General features: G+C 37.4%; 1 protein-coding gene across 1 annotated transcript in view; it reads left to right on the top strand.

The window, feature by feature from the left end:
• The window catches only part of dis3 (DIS3 exosome endoribonuclease and 3'-5' exoribonuclease), a 44247-nt gene extending 18471 nt beyond the window's left edge, over positions 1–25776 (top strand). Inside the window, exons 7-21 of the mRNA XM_060826524.1 lie at positions 139–252; positions 369–506; positions 2412–2558; positions 4942–5058; positions 8979–9080; positions 9330–9394; positions 9725–9809; positions 11379–11506; positions 12366–12452; positions 15972–16128; positions 21468–21682; positions 22277–22445; positions 22947–23105; positions 23461–23583; positions 25020–25776. Coding sequence (XP_060682507.1) covers positions 139–252; positions 369–506; positions 2412–2558; positions 4942–5058; positions 8979–9080; positions 9330–9394; positions 9725–9809; positions 11379–11506; positions 12366–12452; positions 15972–16128; positions 21468–21682; positions 22277–22445; positions 22947–23105; positions 23461–23583; positions 25020–25106 — 1893 coding nt within the window. The 3' untranslated portion in view covers positions 25107–25776. The remainder of the gene's footprint in view (positions 1–138; positions 253–368; positions 507–2411; positions 2559–4941; positions 5059–8978; positions 9081–9329; positions 9395–9724; positions 9810–11378; positions 11507–12365; positions 12453–15971; positions 16129–21467; positions 21683–22276; positions 22446–22946; positions 23106–23460; positions 23584–25019) is intronic.
• The last annotated feature ends 2020 nt before the right edge of the window (positions 25777–27796 follow it).

The raw sequence follows: 27796 nt of genomic DNA, 5'->3' as shown, positions 1-27796 counted from the left end.
TCATCAGCGTTAAAAATTCTTATGCATGAAGAGATTTTAAAATTTTAAAAATTGATTCAACTGTTAAAATTGTTCAGATCAAGAATGTAGATCTGCAAGTTAACATGCTCTTTAAGAAATGTTTGTTTTGTCTTCAAGCTGAAGACCGTTACAGCTAAAACATTTTCAAAGCCAACCGGTAGAGTAGTAGGAATAATTAAAAGGAACTGGCGGCCATACTGTGGCATGATTTCCAAGTCACAAATTAAGGAGGTGAGTGCATATTTGAAAAGTGATATTCCTGCATTTTAAATAATGTAACAAATTATTCTTAATTTGAAACTTCATAGCTCTATTACTAGTGCGTATATTTTTATCTACGTTTCAAGTCAACAAGACACTTGTTCACACCAGCAGACCGCAGGATTCCTAGGATTCGAATAGAAACACGACAATCCTCTGCACTTGAGAACCAGAGAATAATTGTTGTAATTGATGCTTGGCCCAGAACGTCTCGATATCCTAATGTAAGTATAGCAATTCAGCTTGCGTGTTTTGTTTGCCTGGGAAAGATTGCTACCAAATATACCCATAATATAAAATTTGAAAAGCAAATTGAGCAGTTTATATCAATCATCTGAGTTTGGATATTGTAATAAATTATTCAGGCACACATTGTTTTAAGTAAGATCTATACTGTTGCCTGTTTTCATTTTTTATTTTCATGCACACTAAAGCTATTAGTGGTAACTGAAAGTTAGTGATATCTGATAACTGTCTTAATAAAAGGTGAATAATTGCACTATAATTCTTGCAAGTTTGTTTCAAAAACTTGAAACTGATTATTGGGAAACATGGCTGTTACAATTCAGCTGCATTTAAAAAGAAAAACTGTTACACTTTTAATTGGTTTATTAGAGAAACTCTTTGAGCTGGATTTTATGGTCTGTGGTGAAGTGAGCACTGTTGCTATATGGATATAAGCCCCACATTGACCTTTTGTGTGCTGTTGACTGAAGGCCCACTATCTACTGACATCTAAGTCAATGTCACATCCCCTGAGTGAAATTGGCATTCATGAGCGGGGCAAGAAATAGTGAGATTTCAGAAGCCATCAGATTGAAGCATCCTCTCTGAGACACATGAGTTTATATTGGGGAGAAAAAAAAGACAATTTAAATTTAAATAACATGGAGGAAACAGATAAAACAAGAAATAAAGTTGGGATTACAAGGCAATGATTGAAGAGACAGTATGGAAAACATTTTTCAAATAAATCTGCAGCATGAACTAAATCTGAAAGACTGAGAGTCCACACTGTTAGAATAAAATAATCCAGTTCTGGAGAGGTAGTGTGAAAGTAATTGTGACTTATCAGGTTGCTTAAAATAATGCACCTCCATGCACCTGCCCTAATTCTTTCCTGTCTACTAGGGTGAGTATCTTAATTTCATGCTCTTACGTGGATGTCAATGGCTGAGATGCTGTTACATTGCAATCTGTGGAAGAGCAAGATAGCTTAGCAGCTTTTGGATTCCCATGTTGAATTGTGTAAGTGTGTTCTCACTGCTGTCTGATTTTGTGCCATTGAAAAGGTGAACTTTGTTATCCACCCCATTCTGCTCCAAGCAAAATTGAGGCCTGTGAATCACTTGTGAAGCAGTTTACAAGGGGAACAATAGCAAGCGAATTGGCTTTATTTGTGATTTAAAGTAATTTTTAGTAGTAGTCCTTTGTTGGGATAACTCATTTTTATTAGCATTGACAAGTTTTCAAGATTAGGTTGATTTACTCCAAAACCATTCTGCTATCTCTGATTTGAAATGTACATTCTCGCTTGAGTGCAATGGCATAACATGACTAGCAGTTACAACGGTGACGATTGTAAATAAATGATGGACTTTACATATCATCTTTCCTACTGCTTAATGGTTTGTTCCCCATGCAGTGTGAAAGCGTAAAGCTTTGCCTCTGATGAAACGTGTACTTCCTTATTTCAGCTTTTTAATGACCACCCTAATGTATATGATCTGTAATACCCTAATTGTAAAAGTAAATGTTCAGATATAATGTCATTTAAGATAGATGTGTGATATTGCTTACCTTCAGAATATTAATTTGAGAAACAGTGTATGCAGGTCAGCCACAGATATCAGATGATCTTCGGTTGATTCCAGTCCACACTGTTCTCAGTGTGGGTGCTAGGGTTGACTTTGCCATTCCCGGAGAGGAAAGCAAAATTCAAGTGAGCATTGCTGCATCTGTCCAGTAACTCCCTTTTGAAAACCTATTTGACAAGAAAGCACGTTGATGAAGATAGTGGAGAGTAGGTGGTGCTACTCTCAAAATCTGCATAGACTTGAGAACCTCCAGGAGGAGAAAAAGGCAACAAAATAACCAGAAATTTATGAGTTGTGTTTGAATTTGGACAGGGACACTTTGTGAGAAGTCTTGGAAATGCCGGGGATAAAGAAACAGAAACTGAAGTTCTTCTGCTGGAGCATGATGTCCCTCACCAGCCTTTCTCACAGGCTGTGCTTAGTTTTTTACCCAAAATGCCATGGGTAATCACAGAAGAGGTATTGTAAATATTAAACTCTTGTTCACTTTGGAGAGGATGTTCAAGTCCAGCACACCATAATTTTCATTCCTTACCATACCTTTACACTTTAAGAAAAGAAAGAACAATGCATCAGATATTAACCCCACCAGGTATAATGACACAGAGAAGTAGGGATTTTTGAATATTTTTTGCCTAGCTTAATATACTGTTGTTGTGATGACTGTTGAAACAGGTAGAGACTATACATGACTGCATTTAAAAGCAATGTCCGATCCTAATATAATTTTCTGATGAATATATTTGGAAGTTAGGTTTGTCACAGGGATACTTTTGAATGAGAAAAATATGTAGGTGTCGGTTGAGAGATACATTAAGTAAAACAAACTGACCCATTGCCAGCTTTAATTGAATCTGGAAGGTCTGTGCATAGCCATCATAATGCATATGGATATACAAGATACAAACAGTAGACAATTTGACACATTGAGTTTTCTCTGCCATTCGGTTAAATCATGCCTGATCTATTTATGTTTCACATTCCATATTCCCATTTATCCCATTAACCTTGAATTCCCTTGCCTAACAAGTCTTCCTCTATTTTAAAACAATTAATAACCCTGCCTTCTGAGGCATAGGGTTCCAAATCGTGCAACCTTCTGAGAAGAAAAAAAAGCTTCTCCTCTCTGTCTGAAAAGGATGATGCATAATGTTTAAAACTGTGCCCCCTACTTTGGACTAACCTACGAGACAAAGCATTTTTCTACTACCACCTTGTCAAGACTGTTCAGGATCTTGTATGCAGCAGTCAGGTCAATTGTCATGCTTCTAAACCGAAGGAGTCAGGTAGAACTTTGTATTTCTTCACTCTTTGCAGGAATTTCAGGACTCTGATGGTCCTTGCTACCTCCTGACCTTTCTATGCAAAGAGCGATGAGACCGAGATCAATAGAACGATAAAATGGTTTTTACTACTTAGCTACAGCATGGATCTCCAGTATATCTAAAAATGACAGACTGGAGACCCCGAACATGAGATTACAGAAGCAGTTATACTCTCAGACTCGGTCACAATAAATTAACATACCATTTAAGAGGTTTGCAGTTACCTAAATCCAATCATTAGTATTGACTAGGTTTACATCATATGAAATGAATAAAATTAAGAGATATATCTCTATACTTGCAATATATGATTTCTGCGAAGGCACATATAAACTATCAGGTCTGATTGCACTTAGGCTGCAACTTGTCCTTAACATAATGCTTTATATCTGACTTGTGTATATCAGTTATCATCCCTGGTCTGATACATGGTTTGTTGCGAACTTACTTTAAGGCTTAGAGTTTCAATGAATAACATCCTCTTTGTTAGGTGTGATCAAAATCATCATTCTTCCTTTGCTAGCTTGCAAGTAAGTTGCCTCCTAAAACAAATTGTCCCATGTATTGTTGAACTAACAGTTTTGTGTCCTTCTGAGTTCATTCCCAGCTAGCAGGTCACAACTATGTGCTGTTAAAAATTGCTCAAGTTATTTTGTTATAATATCTTAAACTCTTTTAATATTCATTGTTGGCATCTCTGGTTAAGCCAGCATTTAAGTATAAAATCAAAAGAACAGCAGATATTGGCAATCAAAAACGGTAGTAGAAATAATAGAGAAATTCAGCAGCTCTGGCAGCATCTGTGGAAAAAAAGATGAGTTAATGTTTCAGGTCCTGTGATCCTTCTGCAATTTCTGTTTTTGTTTATAATTTATTTAAATATGATACTGTAAGCCTCACTTTCAAATAATTTTGGATTTTTATCCAGTGTTGCATAGGTTTTCAAAGCTGTGATAAATCTGGCATTGGGCCAAAAGACCTTTTTCATGCACCCATTGATTTGGGAACTTCGAATCTCATCACTTTTTATCTTCTAAGTCACCTACATTATAACCAAATTTATAACCTATTTGTACATCGACTGTTAATGCTCCTGTCCTAAACCTCTGTTAGGTAAAATTTATTAAACCAATGGCTTTATCATCTGGCTTTCGGTTTGGATGAAGGATGAAGACTTTTGACATGAGCATAACTTTTCTCTTTATAAATGTTCATGAACCTTGAATGATATAGCAGAACAGATCATGTTGTGTGACACACCAAATTGTAGCTAACTGCAATTCTGTGCAGTCATTGGCCTGATCTTTAAGGTCTAATGACTTACTGAAGTTGTGAATCTAGATTAATTTTACCAAATTCATTAGACTTTTAACAATGGACTTTTGTATTTGAGTGTCTGCAGCTCGCATTTAAAAATTAAGCATTGGAAATTAGCATATGATTTAGAGATAAATGTCATTTCTTCGTAAATATAGCTCAGAATCTATCCATTGATCAGCTACTCTGTACAATTGCAGGACTTAAAAAAGAGGATGGACCTCCGATATCTCTATATCTGCAGTGTGGATCCTCCAGGATGTACTGATATTGATGATGCTCTGCATTGCCGAGAGTTGGAAAATGGAAATCTGGAGGTAAATTCTGAGAAGTATACATTCAAATTTTATTACGAGCTTGGTAAGGGAAACCTTTTGTTTTGACTTGGAACAGAAATGTAGATTACGCCTAAAGGATTGCAGCAAACATTTTCAATGAAAAATCTGGTATATGCCCTGTACTTAAAAGAGAAAAAAAAGTTCGAAGTAGACCAAGCCAGTGTTTTCATTTCTATTATTTTGGAAACCCAAATGTAAGGTAAGTTAATAAAGTAAGAATATAAAAAGACAATGATGATCCAATTGCTTTCTGTACTATTAGTTTTTATTGAGACGAACCTTGAAATAAACACAAGGTCGTTGAATTGAAAGATAGAATAATAAGACATTTTAAACCCCTATTGCCGCCTGGTATTGATGCAATGTAACCTATCCATTGTAGTTGCCCATGGTTGATTATGACAAAATGGCTATTAGGAATTTTCTTTTTAATTGGCACAGGCAGTCGAAGGTACTTTTAGCCCTTGCAGCATTTCGTATAACTCCAATCATGGCCTTCACTGCAGATGAAAAAATGACTGAGTCTTAGTAAGATGGGACTAGAATGCAAAGGTAGCTCAGCTGAAAACTTATCTGATTTGAGGTTTCTGATTTCTGTATAAAATAGAAAGGGAAAGCTGACCCACCTGAGATGAGTTGAAAAGGACGACACTGGAAAAGCACAGCAGGACAGGCAATCTCCAAGGAGCAGGAGAGTCAACATTCAGGCATAAGCCCTTCATCATAAATGTGGAGGGGGAAGGGAGATGAGAGATAAATATGGTTGGCAAGGTAGGGTGGGGAGGGAGATGTGGCAGAAGTAGGTGAGAAAGCAACAGGCAGGTGCAGGTGGGAGTAATTGTGATAGGTCAGTGGGGAGGGTGGAGCAGATAGGTGGAAAGGAAGATGGACATATAGGACAGGTCAAGAGGGCGATGCTGAGTTGGAGGGTTGGAGCTGGGATGAGGTGGAGGGTGGGGAGGGGAGATTTGGAAACTAGTGAATTTGATGATTTGGAGATGCCGGTGTTGGACTGGGGTGTACAAAGTTAAAAATCGCAACGCCAGGTTATAGTCCTGTTGGACTATAACCTGGTGTTGTGTGATTTTTAACAATGAATTTGATGTTGATGCCATATAATTGAAGGGTCCCAAGATGGAAGATGAGGTGTTCTTCCTCCAGTCGGTTGGTGGCTTTGATTTGGCGGTGGAGGAGGCGCAGGACTTGCATGTCCTTGGGGAAGTGGGAGGGGGAGTTGAAGTGGTCGACCACAGAACAGTGGGGTTGTCTGGTGTGTGTGTGTCCCAGAGATGCTTCTGGAAACAATCCATGAGTTTGTGTCCTGTCTCGCCTGTGTAGAGGATACCTCATCAACAACAATGGACACAGTAGGTAAGGTGGATGGATGTGCAGTAAAATTTATGCTGAATGTGAAAAGATCCTTTGCGGCCTTGGGAGGAGGTGAGGGGAGATGTGTGGGCTCAGGGTTTACACCTCTTGTGGCGGAAGCGGAAGGTGCCAGGTGTGCTGAGTGTGTTGGTGGAGGGCGTGGACCTAACAACGGAGTCGTGGAGGGAAGGCCTCTGTGGAATGCAGATAGGGGTAGGGAGAGAAGTATATCCTTGGTGATGGGTCTGTCTGTAGCGGAAATGGCAAAGGATGACGCACTGTATCTGGAGATTAGTGGGATGAGAGGTGAGGACCAGGCTGGTTCTATCCTTGTTGCTGTTGGAGGGGTGGGATTCAAGAGCGGAGGAGATGTGCTGGAGGGCATTGATGATCATGTAGGAGGAGAAATTGTCGTCCCTGAAATAGGAGAACATCTGGGATGTCCTGGAGTGGAATTGCTCCTCCTGGGATCAGATACGGCAGGATTTGGGAGTAATGGATTGCATTTTTACAGGCCAGGGCTGGTGATGGTAGTGGGAACCGGTGGGTTTGAAATAGATGTAAATGTTGAGTCGGTTGTTAGAGATGGAGACAGGAATGGGAGGAATGAGTCTGAGATAGTCCAGGGTTTAAATAGAATTTAAGGTCAAGGTGGAAGGTGTTGGTGAACAGTTTAACCTCCTTGTGGGAGCACAAGGTGGCACAGATGCAGTCATCAATATAGCAGAGTAATAGGTGGCAGATGATGCCAGTGTAACTATGGAAGATGGACTCTTCCATGTACCCTACGAAGAGGCAGACATAGCTGGGGCCCTTGCTAGTGCCATGGCTACCACTCTGGTCTGGTGGAAGTGAGGGATTCGAAGGAGTAGTTGTTGAGGGTGAGGACCAGTCCTGCAAATCAAATGTGTGTTAGTGGAGGCGGAAGAGGAAGAAACAGAGGGCTTGTAGGCCTTCATCATGAGGGATGGTTGTGTATTGGGAATGGATGTCCATGGTGGTGATGAGGTGTTGGGAGCTGGGGAATGGGAAGACATGAAGGCGGTGGAGGGTGTAGTGGCTTGGGAGACGTTGGTTTAGTGAAGAGAGGTGGGGGTCGTGGTCAAGGTGGCGCTAGGAGAAAGTGTCAGCGAACTTGGCACCTGGCTTCGGCAAGGTAGGTGTTGGTGTGCCATAGTACCACTGCCACCCCCTTGTCTGCTGGTTTGATGGTGAGTTTGGTGTTGCAGTGGAGGGCTGTACGTTGTCAGCATGAGAGATTGGAGTTGGTGAAAGGAGTAGATAGGTTGAGGCGGTCAATGTAATGACGACTGTTGAAGGTAAAGAGGTCAAGGGAAGTGGAAAGTTCATCATGGGGTGTCCAAGAGATGGAGTATGTTGGAGGCGGGAAAAGCGGTCTTTGGAAGGTGGGTGGGAGTCACAATTGAAAAAGTAAACACAGAGGCAGCGCGAGAGAAGTTTAATGCCACTATGTGTGTGGAATTCATTGACCCAGAAGTGTAATGGGATGAAAGTGAGAGCTTTATTGTGAACTAACTTTTCATCCTCAGTGAGGGGAAGGTCTGGTGGTGTGGTGAATACCTGGCAGGGCTTGGGGCTGGGGCCTGGTGTGGAGCTGAAGTGGGAGTGGAGACTGTCTCTGTCTCTAGAGTGGGGGCGGTCGTTTGATCATTGGTGATGTTAACAGTGGTGGTCATGGAGTCAGAAGTGGTGTGTTTGGAGAGAAAGCTCCATTGAGTGACGTTAGTGTAGGCGGAAGTAGTGTTGGTGGCAGCAGCTACAGGGGCGGAAGTGATGTGGCAGGTAGCATTCGTGAAGGCAGAGGTATCTGTGGCATTCACAGAGGCGATAGTTCTGGCAGTGATCCCAGAAGCTTTCGAACACTATCTTTTCTATGTCAAGTATTAATTTTAAGCAACACCAGTTCTCCCCATGTATGTTATCATTTAAAATAAGCATAGTGAGCAAGTTGACTGAAATTCTGAGCCAATTCTTCAGGTTATCTTCAATTCCAGCAAATGGGAACTGAAGTATTGAAATTAAAAAATTGTGTGGAAATCTCATTTAATATCAAAACTGAGCAATCGAGTGGCTTGTTCCTTCACTTCTGATTACAATATTATTAAATTAGAAAGATTAAACATTCACTTAACCAACCTCCTTGGGTGTGCTTGAACTTAATTTGTTTCTGTCTGTTATGAGAGCATAACATTTAAATAGTAGGATGTAACAAAATAATTCACTGATAATGTTAGGACAGAACTGGCCTTCTGAGAGTAAATACTTCATGCTCGAGATAAGTTTGTATTGTTTTATTTGTTAATCTATTTACACTTGCAATATGTTAGTGTGATAAACTGTGAAGCATAACATGTTCTAAAAAATTGAGATGGAATGAATGTCTTCCATTCTGCAAACTCGTGTGCGAATTGTAAGTGGTCATTTTGTTTCATTGCTTACTTGGTGTATGATTTGAAATGTTGAGTGAGCATTTTAGGTATGGTAATTTATGCATGAATGTTCAAAAACAGGTTGGAGTGCATATAGCAGACGTGAGCCACTTTATCCGTCCTGGTAATGCCCTAGATCAAGAGTCAGCAAATCGTGGGACCACAGTATATCTTTGTGACAAGGTAAAGATCCTACAATTCTAAAATCATCATAGATTTGAGATTGTGTTTTTAATTGGATTAAGTTCAAGCAAAACCATAATTGTTTTATGGCAATTCAGCAATGATTGTATCAGTTTTTCCATGAGATATGTTTGTCCTGTTTCAGTCATGGAACTAGTCTAGAGGAGGTACCGCTTATCTTAAGCACAAGGACAGGGAAAGAAGATGACACAATAGCAGTAATACATTTTTTTTTTGATTTCCAAATAGAGAATTGACATGGTTCCTGAATTATTGAGCTCAAATCTCTGCTCCTTAAGATCCAATGTTGAGAGGTAACTTTTTTTTTGTCTGTGCATGTCCTGTATTTGTACTTGTTTGTTTGTTTCTTGATCTTAAGTGTAGCATTGAGAGACTCCAACTGAATGACAAGTACACTTTGCCTCCTTCCTTTCACTTTTACAGTTGTCTTCAGTGAGTAAATAAGATGAGATTTCTGACACCCAGAAAATAGGTCATACATGTGGGTTGAAGTTGTTACCTCCTTCTGACCTATAGCTAAGGACAACAACAGATTAAGTTCATAGTCATTTGATAACTCAGTTCCTTATTTTCTAACTTGAAGATTTTGGTATTCACTTAACTTGTGTTCATTTATTTTTTAGGTTTGCATTTTCTTGTATTTGGGAAATGACACATAATGCTGAAATTCTACATACTGTATACACAAAAAGTGTTATTAATTCAAAGGTAAAGTAATATTGTAAAGTTCTGAGCCTAGGAATGATCTTTATTCACTCCATTCTCCCTAATATGGCTACTTAATCCTTTGGTTATGTGACTGAGATAGAAAGAACAGATGAACAATGGAAAGGAAAAGAGAATAGTAAAGGTGACCTCCAAGCTTTATTTAAAATATAATGTAATATAAGCAATATCATTAGTTGTATACAAGCCAACAACTTCAGATCCTCAAAGATTGAAATGGAAACAAAAATGTTTGAGCAACTCCGGTCTGCTGACATCGGTGGAGAGTGAAACAGAGTTAGCATTTTGAATTCAGTATGACTTCCTCAGAACAGTTTTGTCAGAGTCCCATCATGCTTAAAACATTAATTGTTTCTCTCTTCACTGATACTTCCAGATCTGAGTCACTCCAGCATTTTCTGTATTTATTTCATTAGTTGTATTTTTGAAATACAAGCAATATTTTATTTCCGAACAATAAGTTTGGATGAACACAAACTCTTTGAACCTTACAAACTTTAATCCTGAAATGGCCCTTTTTAAATTGCAAAATGATAATCAACTGGCCGTTAATGCTAGATAAATTTGTAGATGGTAGTAGTGAAATGCCGATAAAACTAAATATGAAAAGTTAGTTTTTTTTACAATTAAGTTTTCTTTGCTTCTAAACTATTTAATATGTACAGCATTCCATGGTATTATCCTATTAAACTTTAATAGCCTTTGTATTCAGACACAATTGTTTGCAGACATTTTTTGTATGTATTGACTAGAAAAGAAACCTTAAGCTTGTTGGAACAATGCTGCCTTAAGAGCTGTTGAATACATTTATGGTTTAATTGTTGAATAATATCCTTATGAATAAATTATTAAAACCGTTCTGAAATGCGATCTGAAAATTAAATGGTCAGGTTATGTTAGCCTATCATTGTTAAAACAGAATATAGTAGCCCAATTTTCCATTTCAGGTGGTCGTCATTTTAGCATAGATGAGTGTTGTGCAAGGAGACCTTGTGCATTTCTCTAGGCGTCAGGCAAGTCTCAACCTCATTCAACCCCTGCCACTGGATGAGAATTTCCCCACATCCATCAGAACCCAGTGTAAAAGCAGCTTCATTCACCTTTCCAACTTGCATCCAACCCTTTTGGCACCCTATTACCATCACCCCCACCCTCAACCCCCCCAAGGTGGTACCCTACTATCTGGACCTTCACATATGGCAGCTACCTGTTGTGAAAAGGGGTCATGGTCTGCCTCCTAACTGTTCTGTGTTACGAAAGAACTGTCAGAATAGAGGTGTGGCTTTGTATTTCTAAAAGAGACCTGATTGGAATCCCCAATGTGGAAATCCCTTATTTCGTAAGATGGCAATCTCGTCAGTATGTCCAAGCAACAGTGCAAAGAAATATTGGTTTTCCCTGAGAGTTGGTCATTTGAAGTTAAGTTAACTACTTTAAGTAAGTGCAATTTCAACTTGAAATGCTCAGAATGTATTCTGGAGTCTGTGTATAAATTTTTTATGAACATTTGACATTTGTGTCTATATTTACTTTTGCACATTTGTTTATTAGGCATCACTCACATATGCTGAAGCACAAATGAGAATCGATGATGAAAGCATGAATGATGAGGTTACATTAGGACTTCGCCGTTTAAATAAACTAGCAAAAATTCTAAAAAAGAGAAGAATTGACAATGGGTGAGTTAAAATGTTTTATGTTTTTCTTCTTTCAAATATACACAAACCTTGATTCTCTTCTTAAAATTGAATCATTTAGTCCAGGGTTTTCTCTGAACTTAACCTTCTGACTTCAAAGCAAATGTATATGTTTTGAAATCCTGAGATATTGAGGAAAATCTAGGCTGATACTCCAATGCAGTTCATACATGAGACGCAAGTAGAGACTTTCAGACAGTGTAAAACATACTGGTCCAGATCTTCTGATGAGCAGAGTCATTGAAGCAACATAGACTAGAATTGCATGTTGGCACCATGCAGGATATTAGGCATAGAAAACTCTGTGAACAATTGGCTAAGAAGCTGAAAATTCTATGGGCAATTTTCCTGTGCCTGGAACCTGCCAGAAATCCATTAAAGTCAGATAATTTGGTGGATTCAGCCTCAGTTTAGCTGGTCGTTACCAAGAAAAGTTAGAGAATTTAAAAATTTACTCTTAACTATTATACTGAGCACCTTAGTCCCTGCCCCCAAACTGTACCCTGCATCGCAGAAGTAAGGTTTCCAACCCTGATCTGAATATCTGGGCTATTGTAGCACTATTTAAAGTGCAGGAAAGTTGTCTGTATCTTTACCAATTTATTCTGTAACTAACATTAAAAACAGTAAAAGTATTTTATTTAAATTTCTGATTAAATTAAGTGAAGATATTCAAATTCAGACGTATTTTGGCACTTAAATTAACTTGAATTTGAGAGGACTATTTTAGATAAGACGTTGAGCAGCAATAATTCACTCAATGTTATTTTCTATCTCAAATTGAGTCTCAGTTATTCGGGGAATCTAATGTGGTTTAATTGAAGTGTGCTTTTGTTTTTAGAGCTCTAACACTGTCTTCTCCTGAAGTGCGATTTCACATAGACAGTGAAACCCATGATCCAATCGACCTACAAACCAAAGAATTAAAGTATGTATTGCATATTTAAATACTGAGTAGCTTTGAAATCAGTTAATTTCATTTTGCAGACTTTTTTACTCCTATGTTGTATTAGTCAAAGTTAATCAACCTCCAGAATATACAAAAAAAACTACTTCTTTAGATTACATTTATTTTCATGCCATTAATTTTTAGAAATGCAACAAAGTGTTTTATTCATTTATTATAGTACCTGATCTTTAATGAAGGGCCAAAATTGATTTTCTATCCATAATGTGAATTGAACCTGTTCTGTTCTGTTGTATTTCTGTAGAATAGTCACTAAGACTTACATTATGCACTTTATTAAAAAGTGAAAACTACATAACTATTCAGTCTTAACATTTCAGAATTATTGTGCTTATATGGATTATTCTTATTTGAGTAAGAATGTTTTAGGGTCCAAGTGTCTCTTCAATCCTCAGCACAAAAAGCTAGGTTGGCATTACCAGTGCAGCATTCAGGATACTGCATTGTTGGACAAAGCTGCCTTTTGGAGGAGACATTAAACCAAGACCCCATCTATACACCAGTTAGTATAAAAGATCTAACAACATTTATTTAAAAGCACAACAAGGAAATTATCTGCAATATCCCAGCTAATGTTTATCCCTCAAACAGAAACAGAATAATCAGATTATCTGACCATTACAACATTGTCCTTTGTAGGAGCTTTTTACATCAGAATTGGCTTGTATATTTTCATTGCAATTATGACTGCACTTGAGAGTACTTCACATGCTGGTGTCTTGAGGTAGTACAAGCTACTAAATGAATACAAGTCTCTTTTTACTCATTGATATCTCATGATGTAACTAGACCGGATGCTGCCTGACCTGCTGTGCTTTTCCAGCAGCACACACTCAACTCTGATCTCCAGCATCTGCAGACCTCACTGTCTCTTAGTTGATGTTTTACTGTATGCTGAATTAGCTGTTTTACCTGATGCAATGTCATTTTGCACAGTTTGAACACTGCTGTCAATTTGCCCTATGATGGAAAAGGGATCATAGAAAATTCTGTTTAATTACTTTTTTCTCCCTCCCACACCTGAGGTGCTGAAGTTACCTTGGGTTAGATCAGGCTAGTTTAGCAATGACTAGGTTTCCCGGTAGAGAGATCTTACAGGCCAAAAGAGTTACCTACTCACTGGATAAACTTATTTACTCTTTGGGCCTGAAATTATGAAGGTTATTTAACATTTTATGCTTTTGAGTTTTCCTTTGTAGTTTCTGAAAATATACGGGACTGATTGAATGTTCTGAGCAGTAACTTGGGTTTTTTTTTCCCCCCTGTGGTATTAAATACTGATTAATGGCTTCTTGTTTTATTGTCTTATTCTCTACAAAATAATCCACAGCAGTCTGTCTGAACAATATCCCACTAGTTGTTTTTAATTCAGATGTTGTAATTCTAGTTTTTTTTTAGGAGCAGTCACTTCTAGTCCCATCTGAATTATTTGAATCTCCTTTTTGTTGTATATTGCAAGAATGTGAGAGGAAAGCCAAACCCTCAGCTGAAACATAAAATATTGAAATCAAAAACATGGAACTTGTTTTCAGAAGATTTTTTGTTTGATTCTTGGGATTCCACCATTACCGGCAAAGCCAGATTGTACTTATTGCCAGTACTTAATTGCTCTTAAGAAGATGGCGATGACTGTTATCGTGGGCTACTATTGTCTGTGTGATTTGGATGCATTCATGTTATTGTTAGGTGGGGTTTTCAGCAGTGTCATCCAGCAGTGATGCAGTCCAAAATCAAGATGTTGTGTGAAACTTACAGGAAAACGTGAAACTGGTTGCATTTCATGCACTTGTTAGACTCCTAGAGATCTTCAGCAACACAAGTCCCTTCAATCTATCGCATCCATGAAGTCAAAAAGAACCACCTAACTATTCTCGTCCCATTTTCCACCCTTGGCCCATAACCTGTTGTGCCTTAGCATAACATATGCACATCTAAGTGTCATGAGGCTTTCTGTTTCTACCACCCTTGGAGGCAGTGAGTTCCAGATTCCCACCACCCTCTGGGTTATAAAGAATTTTCCTCATGTCTTCACTAAGCTTTCTGCCTCTTTCTTTAAATCCCTGAAGCCATTGTTAAAAACCTATTCTGCGTGCTTTTTTGTTTTCTCTCTCTCTCTCTCCCTCACGCCCCCCTCCCTCTTTCCAGTGAATTCATCTCCTGTCTAAAGTGTGGCACTCAGAAACTCCAGTGCTCCAGTATCCTATGTAAATTCAGCAAAACTTCACTTCTTCAATACTTGTTGCCCTTATTAATGAATCTTACAAAACTAAATGCTTTGTTAATAGCTCTTTTCTTGTCCTACCACCTTTTTAATGACTTATGCACAAGTATACCTAGGTTTCAGTTACCCACACTCCCATAAGAATAGTCTCCTTTCTTTGATAATGTCTCCGTGATATTTGTTCCAGACTGTATTATCTCACACTTCTCCACTCTATCTTCCACTTATCCACTCAGAGTGCCAACTTGTCAATGTCGTTTTGTATTTCTATATGGTCTTCCCCACACAATTTGCAATTCTTCCAAGCTCTGTATCGTCAGGAATATTTGAACTTGTCCCCTGCATGTTATGGTCTCGAGTTCCAATGCTGACCCTGCAGAACATCATATGTATTGTTGTTTAACTTGAAAAATACCATTAACCATTACACTGTTCGCTATCGTTCAGCCAAGTTTGTATCCACTTTGCGACAGTCAAAGGTGAGTTGCTGCAGTTGTGTCTTGTAGATCGTGCACAGTACAGCGATAGTGACCTGGTGGCAGAACAGATAGCAGTAAATTGGACTGCTTGTCCAGAATGATGTCTAACTTCTTGAGTTTATTTGGAGCTGCAGTCATCCATACCAATTTATACCTCTCCCCTTTTTTTTAGATTAGACTTACAGTGTGGAAACAGGCCCTTCGGCCCAACAAGTCCACACCGACCCGCCGAAGCGCAACCCACCCATACCCCTACATTTACCCCTTACCTAACACTACGGGCAATTTAGCTTGGCCAATTCACCTGACCCGCACATCTTTGTGACTGTGGGAGGAAACCGGAGCACCCGGAGGAAACCCACGCAGACACGGGGAGAACGTGCAAACTCCACACAGTCAGTCGCCTGAGTCGGGAATTGAACCCGGGTCTACAGGCGCTGTGAGGCAGCAGTGCTAACCACTGTGCCACCATGCCGCCCATTCCGCCCATTTGTCCCCCTTCCGAGCCCAATTTCTGCTTCAGCATAAATACCACATTTTTCGTAGCTGCTGACAGTTCTGATGAAGTCACCGGATTCGGTATGTTAACTCTACTTTCTTTCCACAGCTGCTGCCAGACCATCTGAGTTTCTGTTCTTCAGCAATATGTTTCTGTTTCAGGTCTTCAGCATCCGTAGTTCTACGTTTGATTATGTGAACGTTCAGTGTGATACGTTCTCCAACTGCCATTTAAACCTTCTTGCTGAAGTATTTGTTAACATTTTTTTTTCTAATTTGTAGAGAAACTAATTCGATGGTAGAAGAATTCATGTTGCTGGCCAATATTTCAGTTGCACAGAAAATTTATGAGGAGTTTTCAGAATGTGCATTACTCAGAAAGCATCCAGCACCTCCACTGTCAAACTATGACATCCTTGTCAAAGCAGCAAAGTCCAAGGTGACCAAATAAATTTACTACCAAGGTGATCAAAATAAAGTTACTAACATATGAGATGTGTTGGAGCCAATTTGGATAAGTAATATAAAAAGTTAGTTCAATTGTACAACCACCTGCTATTTTTTGAATGTGATTTATTCTTTGCTGAATACAAATATGATATTCTAAGTTTTGATATTGTTATTTTGGATGTGGTTAGCCTTTTCATTATTATTGTGAAAATATGGGAGGAGGACGTTTAGGTGATCTAATTTTATGAATTCCATTGTTTCCAGTGGAGAAGTAGTACAATGTAAAGTTTACTAATATACATCCAACCATTTGAATTAAGAACAGATATAGGCTATTTAGCCCCTTTGATCCTCTGATTTTAACCATATTTCAAACTCTTTCAATTCCTTTTCATGTTCAATCTGATACACAACTTAATTAACTAACTTCTGATATAGTAACTTCACATAAACACAGCCTTTGGCAAAAAGGTAAACTCAAAGACAAATTCTTACAGGCAGGAGTCCAGTCTAGGAGTTTGAGAAAAACAGTTAGGAATCCTTTACTGAAACTTGCAACCCTTCTGTGACTGCTACAGCTAAACAAATCCGGTAAAACCTGATTGGAGGAACTGGCCATTTGATTCAAGCTGGGAACCTAGCCACGTGGGCACCTCTGCCTTTATAACTTCACTTCCAAAATAAACCCAGGACAAAATAACCTTTCTAAAGTGACAACCTTGTCACACCTCCTTGCTTTTTTTTAAAAAAAGTCCATCAATATACAAAGATGGCTTCCTTTTAAAGCCCTTGGTCTTACTCTATTAGTACATTGCAATATGTATACTCCAACCATGCACATTCACTATTACATTCTATTAGTCAGTTTATTCCTGCCACCAAATGCCTCCATCTTTGTTTATCCAAATTGCAACAATGCATCGGCAATTACTTTTTCCTGTCCTGCCACATGTATAGTTATTCTATTTTCCTACATCTGTCTTTCCAGTGCTTTTTCTAAACCACCAACAGTGTGACTTCATGTGGCCTACTTTATTGCTGTGAAAACACCTGATCTTCAACTTGTTTTCCCCTTCATGGGTTTCCTTTTTCTCTTGTGGTAAGCTATCTTTATTATCTTCACTGAGATCTACTTTTCGTTTTCCACCTGAGGATTTCTCTTTACCCCAAATCCATCCCTCACACTTTGATCCTTTCAGACTCGGTGCGCGTTTGACCAGGGTCCTCCCTTAGATTCCTGAAACAGTGTCTGTAGGCTTCTAGCACAAGCATATATGCACTAGAGATGGCTTTCTTCATCCCCTCATACTCCCCAGATACCTCCTTTTTATAATGATGCAACTATCTCACTAGCTGTACTTACCACTTTTTGTTTGAATCAAAAATAAAGGGTCACCAGCCACTTCATTTGTTAAGCCACTTTCTCCAATGCGACAAAAAAGACTTCTACATCCTTCTTGTCAAATTTAGGCATTGCTTGGATATATTGAAACAGATCCCCACCAGGCCTTTGGCTGCAATGGGTTTGCTTATCACTATCCTCCTCACTGAACTTACCTTTTTCCTTCACCTCCATCCTTTTAAGTTGACTTTCCTGTCTAAGTGCCAACTTCTGAAGTTCATCTCTCTCTCTCTCTCTCTCTCTCCCCCTTTCTCAACTCCAACTTGTCTGCCAATTCCAACAGCTTTGCCTTGCTCACCTTTTGTAAAGCTCCCAAAGTCACTTCCTCCATTCCCAGAAAACTTTTAGTGACTGAAAGAGCCATTACTATATAAAGCACTGTTTAAACCAACTGAATTCACCACCCAAAATAAAAGGCACTAGCATCTACCACTGGCCACCTTTGAGTCCAACAAATGAGCCCCCAGTCTGTAATGGACCAAGCCAGCACCCCCACCCCACCCCAGCTCCCCAAAAATATTTTAAGAAGGTAGTCTAACCTTTTATTTTGAAGATATATGTGAAATGGGTGTTCCAGATGTGATGCAACTGTCAAACCACTCGGCTTTAAGCAAAACACAATTTATTTAAACTCTATAGTTGAAACATGAAGGAAAGCTGCGAAATTTAGTTAACCATTGGAAAACTTAACCAACGCAATACAGCAACTTAACTAATTAACTATTCCAATATAGTAACATCCCATAAACACACCCTTTGGCAAAAAAGGTGAATTCAAACACTGATTGTTCAGTCCAGGAGTTTACGAGAAAGTCAGTTAGCAGTTCTATGCTGAAACTTGCAACCCTTCTGATACTGTCACATCCTGTGACTGCTATATTTGGGTGAACTGGCCAATCTCCTTCCATTGTTAAATTATTTTTAAAAAAGCAATACTGTTGATTCATGCTGGAACCTAACCACCTCTGCCTTTTCAACCTCTCTTCAAAAAACCCAGGACAAAATAACCATTTAAAGTGACAATATCGTCACAATTGCACACTGTAGCTGCATACTAACTTTGTTATATCTAGATATCTCTGCACCTCTGATTTTTCTTTTAGTTTTCTTCATTTCACTTATAACTCTTTTTTATTGTTACTACTTCCTACCAAAGTGAATAACTTCTCATGTGATACTCCTTCTACCAGATTTTTGCCCAGTCACTCAAATTCTTTATTTTTGTTTGGAACCTCGTTCTGTCCTTATTGCAATATACTTTTCTATTTTTGTATCATCTCTAAATTTATCAACGTTTCCTTTGCTCTCCTCAACTGAGTCATCGAGTTGTATAGCATGGAAACGAACCCTTCGGTCCCACCAGTCCACGCCACCCATAATCCCAAACTAAATCACGCCCATCTGACTGCACTTGGTTAGTGTTTCTCTAAACATTTTTATTCAAGTATGTAAATTGTAAAAGGTTAAGGCCTCAGCTCAGACTTCTTCAGTACTCTACTCATCACATCCTGGCAGTGAGAAAAAGACTGACTTATTCCCCCCCACCCCCACCCCCACCCCCACCCCAAATACTGCTTTCTTCCAGCCAGTTTTATATTCATGTTAAGGTATTGCACCATGAATCTCTACTTTGTGAAATATTCTTTGATGTGCTTTCTGCAATTTCCAATATTGGCTAAAAGCTCCCCTTTATTCATAGCAAATCTTTTCTTTCAAAGCATTTCACTTACTTGATCAAATTTGGAAAACAGGATAACCTTCCCAATTAGTTTGAGATTTTTCCCCCCAGGTGTCCAGATGCAACCATCTTCATAATCAATTCTGATACCTTCTCCATGACAGATGTCAAGTTAACTAGCCTATAAATTCCTTTTTCTTGGTCCCTCCCTTCTTTAGTAACAAAACGTATTTGTTATTTTCTAAATTGATTTTAAACGTTTCCAGGTTCTGGTAAGATTTGGAAAATTAACACTAATGTATCTACTGGCTCATTAAAATCTACTTTCAGACTTTAGACTGAAGCTCACCTGGGCCTAGAGATTTATCACAGTGTAGCTGTTAGTTTTCTCAGCACCACTTTCCTTGTAATTGCCTTTTTTTTTTGCTAAATTCCTTCCTCCCTTATATCTCCTGATGTACTCCAGCTAATACTATGAAGACAAAAACAAAGTATTTGTTCTTTTCATCCGCCATTTTGTTATTATCTACTATTAATTTCTGATATTTTTTTTTCTCACTGGTTGACAAACATTCACATTGCTTACTCTTTTTTTTCCTTTTCAACTACCTGCTTAAAAAGTCTTCATTTTTAATCTGACATTTCTAGCTACTTCTCGTACTCATAATTTCTTTCTCTTGATTTCATCTTTTGGTCATTGTCTGCTGTTTTTTTATATTCTGTCCAGTCATCAGACTTGCGTCTCTTTGTTGTGTAATTACATTTTTTTTTCTTAAGTTTGATGCTATCCTTAACTTGTTTAGTTAATTGTGAATGGTGGGTCCTCCCTGTTAGAATTTTTCTTTATATTCAGAATATACTTTTTTAATAAAATAAATCAATAAATGTTTGCCAGTGCTTCTCAATTAAGCTAATCCTGGCCGAGTTTCCCAGTTCAGCTTTTATGCTGGTGTAATTACAAACTGACCTACTTTTTTTTTCCCTTTTCAAACTGAATGTAAAATCCCATTGTATTGTTGCTTCTGCTATTTGAGTTGCCTTTACTCTGAGGTTATTAATTAATCACTTCACATTATCCAATCTTTGTCACTCAGTACCTAATCCTTGTGTATCCAATCCTATCCCTCTGCAATGCTTATCTGATAGTATACATTGAAGCAAATAAATACAATCAATTTGTTTACTTTGATATGAATGCAATGTGCATTCAGAATCAGAGTCTTTAATTTTGTCTTTTGTTATCTTTGTAACATCTAGTCTTGACTTCTGATGCATTCTTAGGTCTCTCCTCTCTGTCCCTTCCTAGTATTCTCTGATTTAATTTTCCATTATATGTTTTGCTGCCTGCGTTGTCTTTATCCCTTTATTTGCTAAATCTGCCAAGCTTGATTTCTATCCTGTGTTGTTCAGTTTAAAGCCCTGTTTGCTTCCTTATTTATGCAGTTTGCTGGAACACTGTTCCCAGCACAGTTCAGGTACAGACCCTTCCAACTATACCGACTTTGCCCAGTACTGACGTCAGTCCCCATAAACCACTTGCCCCACACCAATCTTTCAGCCACATGTTTATTTCACCAGTTTTATCCTCTGCCATTTTGGCCCATGGCTCAGCTAATACTACAGAGGTCATTACTCTGGGGGTTCCACACTTCAATTTAGTGCCTCAGTCCTTATATTGTCTAAACAGAATTTCTTTCCTAATCCTGCTTTGTTGGTAGAGTATTTTGTGACCCATGATTATTTGCGCCATCCTTTCCCACTCCAAGTTCTTGTCAAGCCTTGACCAGATATTTCAGGTCCTGGCACTAAGTAGGCAACATAGCTTTCTGGATATGCCTTCTTGGCTGCACAAAATACTGTCCATCCCTCACTATATTATCCTCTACTACTACTACATTTATTTTCCCTCCTCCTCCTAGAATTTGAACAATTGTATTTTTTTTAAATCTGATGTCATTCTCGTAGTGTCTTATGAAATAGTTCACAAATCTTCTGAATGAGATGGGATGATGACACTCTTCTGAATGGATGGGGTGGAGACCACACTCAGAGTCTTTGCAAATACCTGGAACATGTTTTTGGTAAAAGTGATTAGATAGAGGTCGATTTCATGAAGTGCTATGAAGAATGCATGTAGAATGTAAATATTAATTTGTTATGTGGACACAGCAGTAACATAGAGATGTATAGATTTTTTTTAAATGAGAAGAAATACAATGGTGTTTATGTTGTTTCCTATTCCTCTTAGAATTTAGATATCCAGACTGATTCAGCCAAAGCCTTAGCGGATTCTCTGGATAATGCTGAAGTTCCTGGTTCTCCATATTTGAATACACTCTTGCGAATCTTGACAACGCGTTGTATGATGCAGGCAGTTTATTTTTGCTCTGGAATGGATACTGACTTTCATCACTTTGGTCTGGCTTCACCTATCTATACTCATTTCACATCACCAATCAGAAGGTGTGGATCTTCTAAAACAATTTTTTTGTATCATGTTTAGCACCTGAATGAAACTCATGTCCACACAGCTGCTGTTCAAATGGACAGGAAATCCTTGTAATGAAGGGGAGCTCATTACTAATGCTTTAGTGTTTTCTTCAGCCTAAAATTAGTAACCAATGACTAAAAGAGAAAATATTACACTTTGTTTTGGGAAGGAGTTTCATGCATAAAGTGTCTGATTGAGACAGCATTTTTTCCTAAATGTATTTAAGTAGTTTGGATCTCACGAGTTAAAATAATTCCTGTCCTAAATGAACATTATCACCAGTGTAGCATTTGGATGAATTTAATTTACTAGTTCAAAAATAACTTTGAGCTTATTGCATAATCTGATCAAGTATCAGATATGTTCCATTGGAGTATTTACTGAGTGAATGTCATATATTTTTAAATGATCCCTGCACAAAAGTAATTCTATTCTTCTGTTTTAATCCTGTATTGTATTGGATATTGATAATGTGATATTGGAAAGTTTCACTAATCCTTTTTGGATTTTGATCAGTATTATAAACAGATAGTCACTTGTGATGTCTTGTGTTTTCCTTTTTGTAGGTATTCTGATGTAATAGTACATCGTCTTTTGGCTGTGGCAATTAGTGCTGATTCTACCTACCCAGATCTCATGGACAAGCATAAACAACAAGCTTTGTGTAATAACCTTAACTACCGTCACAAAATGGCACAGTATTCTCAGCGGGCTTCTGTGGCATTCCATACCCAGGTAAAAATTAATGACAGTAATATTTCGTATCTTGAAACTGCTTAACTTAACGGAAATAACCTTATTTGAAGACTCAGATGATTGCTTGAATTCTAGTAATTTTGTTGTTGATTATTGGTTTAGAAGATTTTTACCACCTGGCTAAAATATATTTATTAAATATGTTTTTGCTGAAATTCTCTTTCTTTACAATTCTACCAAAATCTTCAAAAAATTGTTAAATAACTATGCAACAGAAGCTTTAGCCTGTTGTTTAAATTGGACAATTGTAGAACTTTTGCATTAAACAACATTTATTGTTACGTAACAGCTCTGTGCAGACATGACCAAAATGTCCAGAAGCTTTTTTTCATACTTTTGACACAATCACTTGATTTTTGCCAAGCACAAGCAAATTTGTTTTGTTGTTGAAAGTTCGGTTATTATGCCAAGTCAGGTTTTGTCTCAAATTAGTTTGTTTGCCTTTAAGTTCTAAATTCTTTCTATTTAATGTTATTGCAGTTATTCTTTAAAAACAAAGGAATTGTTGATGAAGTTGGTTATATCCTTTTTGTGAAAAAGAATGCCATTGTGGTCCTCATTCCAAAGTTTGGTTTGGAGGGTACTGTCCTATTTGAAGAGAAAGGCAAACAATCCCCAAAGTTGTACTACAACCAAGAGGTACGTAACTTTCATTTCATCCTTTTACAACTAATTTCACTTTTCTTTGGTATAATACGTTTCCTGTTCTTAATTAACCATCATGTAATTTCATACAAACCTATTTTACTTTAGAAGATTTGGTTGGACTATCTCTTTTTTTATTGCTTATGCAAACACATTACTATACTATCATTGCAAACTCCCTTCCAAAAGGGAGATGACATTATTGGTTTGGTGTCAAAAACAGTTAGACTTGAGATAACCTAATGACCCTATGATGGTTGTAAAAGTGAAAGAAAAATATTGCTTTTTGATCCTCAAATTCTTTCTATTAAAAAAAAATTATTATTTTTAATCTTTAATGTTCTTTCAGGTCCCATCTTTAACAGTAGAAGGCACAATGTTCAACATGTTTGACAAAGTAACCGTAACAATCACATTGGATGCATCAAATGTCCAACATCAGAAGATTCGAATGGCACTGGTCGACCCAGTGGTAAGTGTTTGATTTTATTTAAACTTTACCTTGCAGATGTCTAGTTATTTAATACATAAACTCTTGTGTAAATGGTAATGTATGTGGGCAGGAAAGTTGTAGCCATGATAAACAGCCATCCCTGTTTGACCAGGAGACTGTTTTTTGTAAATGACCTATACCTGTTTCATTGTTAGCTGATGGCAGTTTTTACCAATGGAAAGCATCTGCTGCTGTGTGATCACGTGCACATCTTGAGCACACCTCTGCCCCTTTTTAAATCTTCATTAGAATCACGTGGGAACCAACAAAAAAGATGGGTTTTGTATATTTGGTGCAATCTTTTTCAAACAATCGAGCTTGCCCTTTAGTTTTTCTGACCACTCCTAAGATATCTGTGATTAATTTTAAAATTGTTTCTTCTGTCCACATTCTGAATCCCTCCATTTAATTAGGATGTATGGAATGCCTTTGATGAACATTGTAGGAAAAATAGGCGAATGAGAACAGCTGAGTAAAGAGCTCTTTACATTGTATTCGATGCCAGTGTTGAAAAGCCACATTTCATATTCCTGTTATTTCCTGAATAAAAGAGAGAGAACCAATTCAGATTAACAGATGCTCTATTCTTAGAGGATAAAGACTTGAGGATAACTGGCGTCACTGTCAATGCATGTAGTTTAGACAGAATAATCAACCACCTTGTTAAAAGATGCATAGTCAAAGAGTAACTCATTGCATTGTGGATGTAGGTTTGCTTGCTTAGCTGGAAGGTTCATTTTCAGATGTTTTGTCACCATACTAGGTAACATCTTCAGTGAGCTCCAGACGCGCACTGAAGATGTTACCTAGTATGGTGAAGAAATGTCTAAAAATGAACCTTCCAGCTCGGCGAGCAAACCTATATCCAGAACCTCAACCTGGGCTACAAATCTTCTCAAAAATATTTACATTGTGCTACCCCTTTTGTTTGCCTGATTTATTGGCAAGTAACATTTTTGTGATGATTGGGAGAGCTTTTGTTTGGAATTTGTATTTCATATTTTGTTCCAATTAATATGTTTTCTAGTCAGAGTATTCAATCCACACCATCAGTCATTACAATATACAGATGATTTCACACTTGCGATGTTCATTATGAAACCTTTGCACTATTTGTGTAAGATTGATTAATTATTGGTAGTTTAACTTCTCCTTCTCATTAAATCTTAAATTGTTCCCATATATTTGTCCTTTTTAAATTATTTATGAAAATAAATCAATAAAATATTGCCTTTCAACAATTCACAATTTTAGTCAAGGCAAAAGAAACAATGCAGTTCAAAATTAAAAGTGGAGAAATCAGATTTCCTTTCTTTAAACCTGTAGAACTTGTTCATGCTACATATTCAGCTTTTGAAAGACCTCAATATGTAAAAGTTTTGTTAGTTTATTTGTGAATTTGTTTCTTCTAACAGATTCCTGGAGTTAGTGTTCCAAGAAATACATCACAGAAAAATACTAATGTTGAAGAACCTGAGATGAAAAAAGCTAAGCTAAACTAGGAAAGTTCCACTCTTCCTGGCTATCACTCTTGATAAATAAGTTCTAGTTCGTTTAACACAAAATGTCTGTTTTAAGTGAAGATAAATATGTATAATGCATAAATTCATATGATTTAAATGTTTTTATAACTCAATGTTTTGAATAAAATGTTGAATTTTTATACACTTTCACGTTTTTAAATGGAATTCATAGTATATTTTCAGTATATTGTTTTTATTTCAAAAAGTCAGTAAAATGTGGTGTGAAAAGTAAAAGTTAATGCTTCATGTCTGTGACCCTTGATCAGAAATTGAATACTTTGAGTAAGGGATGGATGAGACAAGGAATAAAGGAGGCCTGCGATACTTTCAAAGACAGGAAAGATAAATGACCAACAGAATTGCTGGTCTTCAGGGGTTAAAGAGGACAGGATTTTGAACTATGTGTGTATCAAGCTGTGTCGATTGGTCATTATACTGCAGTAAGGAGAGCAGTACATTGAAAGTTACCACACTGATTGATCTCTCGAAGACCATAACAAATAAATTTAAAACTAACTCTGGTCCATTTCAAATAATTGTTTGCTATAAACAAAAGTTTCAACTTCGCCTCCATACAAATGACCAACAGTTTAAGCAGAGCAAATTCAATTCCCATTTTGCGCTGATTTTTTTCCTTTTCCACATTCTGTTGCAGCATGTTAAAAGTCAAGTTTTATTAAAAGTGTTGTAAACTGACTGACTGACTAATTATTTCATTAAACAATATTGTAGTTTTTTTAGTAGTGGAGTACATGACTATAAATAATTTAGCACATTAGTGTGAAAGTGTTTCAATGTACACATAGAATTATCTTGGATATTTTCTCAAAGCTTTTTGTATGGCAAAATTAGAATTTAAGAAATGTCTCAGTAACAGGAAAACAACATTTATACTGTGCAATGTGTTTCCCTTTAGTTTGATATTCTTTGCACATTGTCTTAAGTGCCAAGATGAAAAGTTTCAATACAGTACTTTTACAGCAATATTTGAGTTCTATACTAAATCTGAGGTGGTGGTACAGTAAAGACCAAATGAAAGGATTGTATGAAGTAATACCTAAGTATAGATCTGTCACAGTCAATTGTCCAGCGAGCACACTTGTTGTCTGAGGAGTTTTGTTAATAAATGTAGGATTGGATCTCTGATCATTTTGTGTATTAGGATTCACATCCTATCTGGATCCACTTTGATGGCTGTGGAACACTTCAAGAGACTCAAATATCCTGTTTGAGTTCTCTGATAATCTAGATAATCCTCTGAAGCTTGGGAAATCCAAATTTGCATGCAGGAAAACCCTACCTTAACCAAGACAAACATTTATTGTAATATTGTTTCCTAAGTTACACAGGTTACAATACATGAAAAATATGTTTTGAATTGGTAGTCCTTTGGTGATATGATAATATGTTTGAAGTGCTTTGGATGCCCTAAGGTTGTGAAAGATGTTACATAAATGCAAGTTTATCTTTTACCACTGCCTTGGCTATAAATCAAAACGTACTAATTTTCTGAAACTTCTATTAAATTTGCCATCTCTAGGTCTTCAGAAACTGATACCTGGATATAATTGTGCTAACTTGTGAACCCATTTCTCGTGATATTCAATTCTGTTCTGTCTAATTTTGATTCTGTCCAGCACTCGTCACTCCTAGCTATGTCTTAACTGCATGCACGTCGCCTTTAAAACCCTCAAAGCCCTCACAAGGCTCGTATATTGATTTGCCAAGTTTGTAAAGTGAATTTATAAAGTTGGTGATATGACAATTAAACCAATGTCCTTCATGGAAGAAATCCAGTCACTTTTCTGAGTATACATATATCTGATTCCAGTCATAGTCATATTGATCTTTAGTGCACGCCTTGAAATATGTGATATTGCCAACTTGGCCCCATCCCAACATTATTTTAAAAGTATTGCAGTAAGAAAAATAGCATGTTAAATGCACTAAAAATAGCTAAAAATTAATTAAAGTTTCAACAATAGATTCCAACAATTTCTATTGTTTTGTTTCCTGACCATCATTACCTCTATCTAAGATAGATCTGCTATTTTGCGATATAAATGCAGCACCAATTCAGGAAATTGAGCAGCTAGCCTGCATAATGAATGATGAATCACACGGGAGCAGGTTTTGTCATAAGATTTGGTGGTGTGCAGTCTGCAGCCATCTGTGAAGGATCTGTCAATGCAGACAAAAATTGGGAAATTCAGCTTCGGGAAGTTTTAAGCGAAATATCCATAGCAGCAATAAGAGCAACTCACCATTATCTGAGCCTGACAAAACTCAATGGGACTAAACAGAATCTTGGAAAAGCACTGACTGTTCCTGGACCCTTAAATAACATGTCCCCCAGTTGATTAGCCTGGGGCTTTGGATTACTAGTATTGTGATATATTCTCTCCACCATCTCCCTGATCAAACCAAGCACTGGACCAATTAGTGCTGCTGCTTCAATGGGTACCAGACTACTTTCAGCTTCAATCAATAGGTATCCAAAAATAATGCAATCAGCTGTGATGCTGACAACAATGGGATTGAAGAAGCAACAAAATAGGACTTTAACATTAAGGCTTTTGATTCTAATTTTAGTTTTCAGTACAAAGTTGATGTTCAATCAGTGCAGCTAGGGAAAAAACTATTGATTTATCAAGAAACTATCTTTACTG

The sequence above is a fragment of the Hemiscyllium ocellatum genome, chromosome 6, assembly GCF_020745735.1.
Source record: "Hemiscyllium ocellatum isolate sHemOce1 chromosome 6, sHemOce1.pat.X.cur, whole genome shotgun sequence".
Classification (NCBI taxonomy): Eukaryota; Metazoa; Chordata; class Chondrichthyes; order Orectolobiformes; family Hemiscylliidae; genus Hemiscyllium; species Hemiscyllium ocellatum.
Note: the sequence above shows the minus strand (reverse complement) of the source record. Positions and strands in the feature narration are given on the sequence as shown.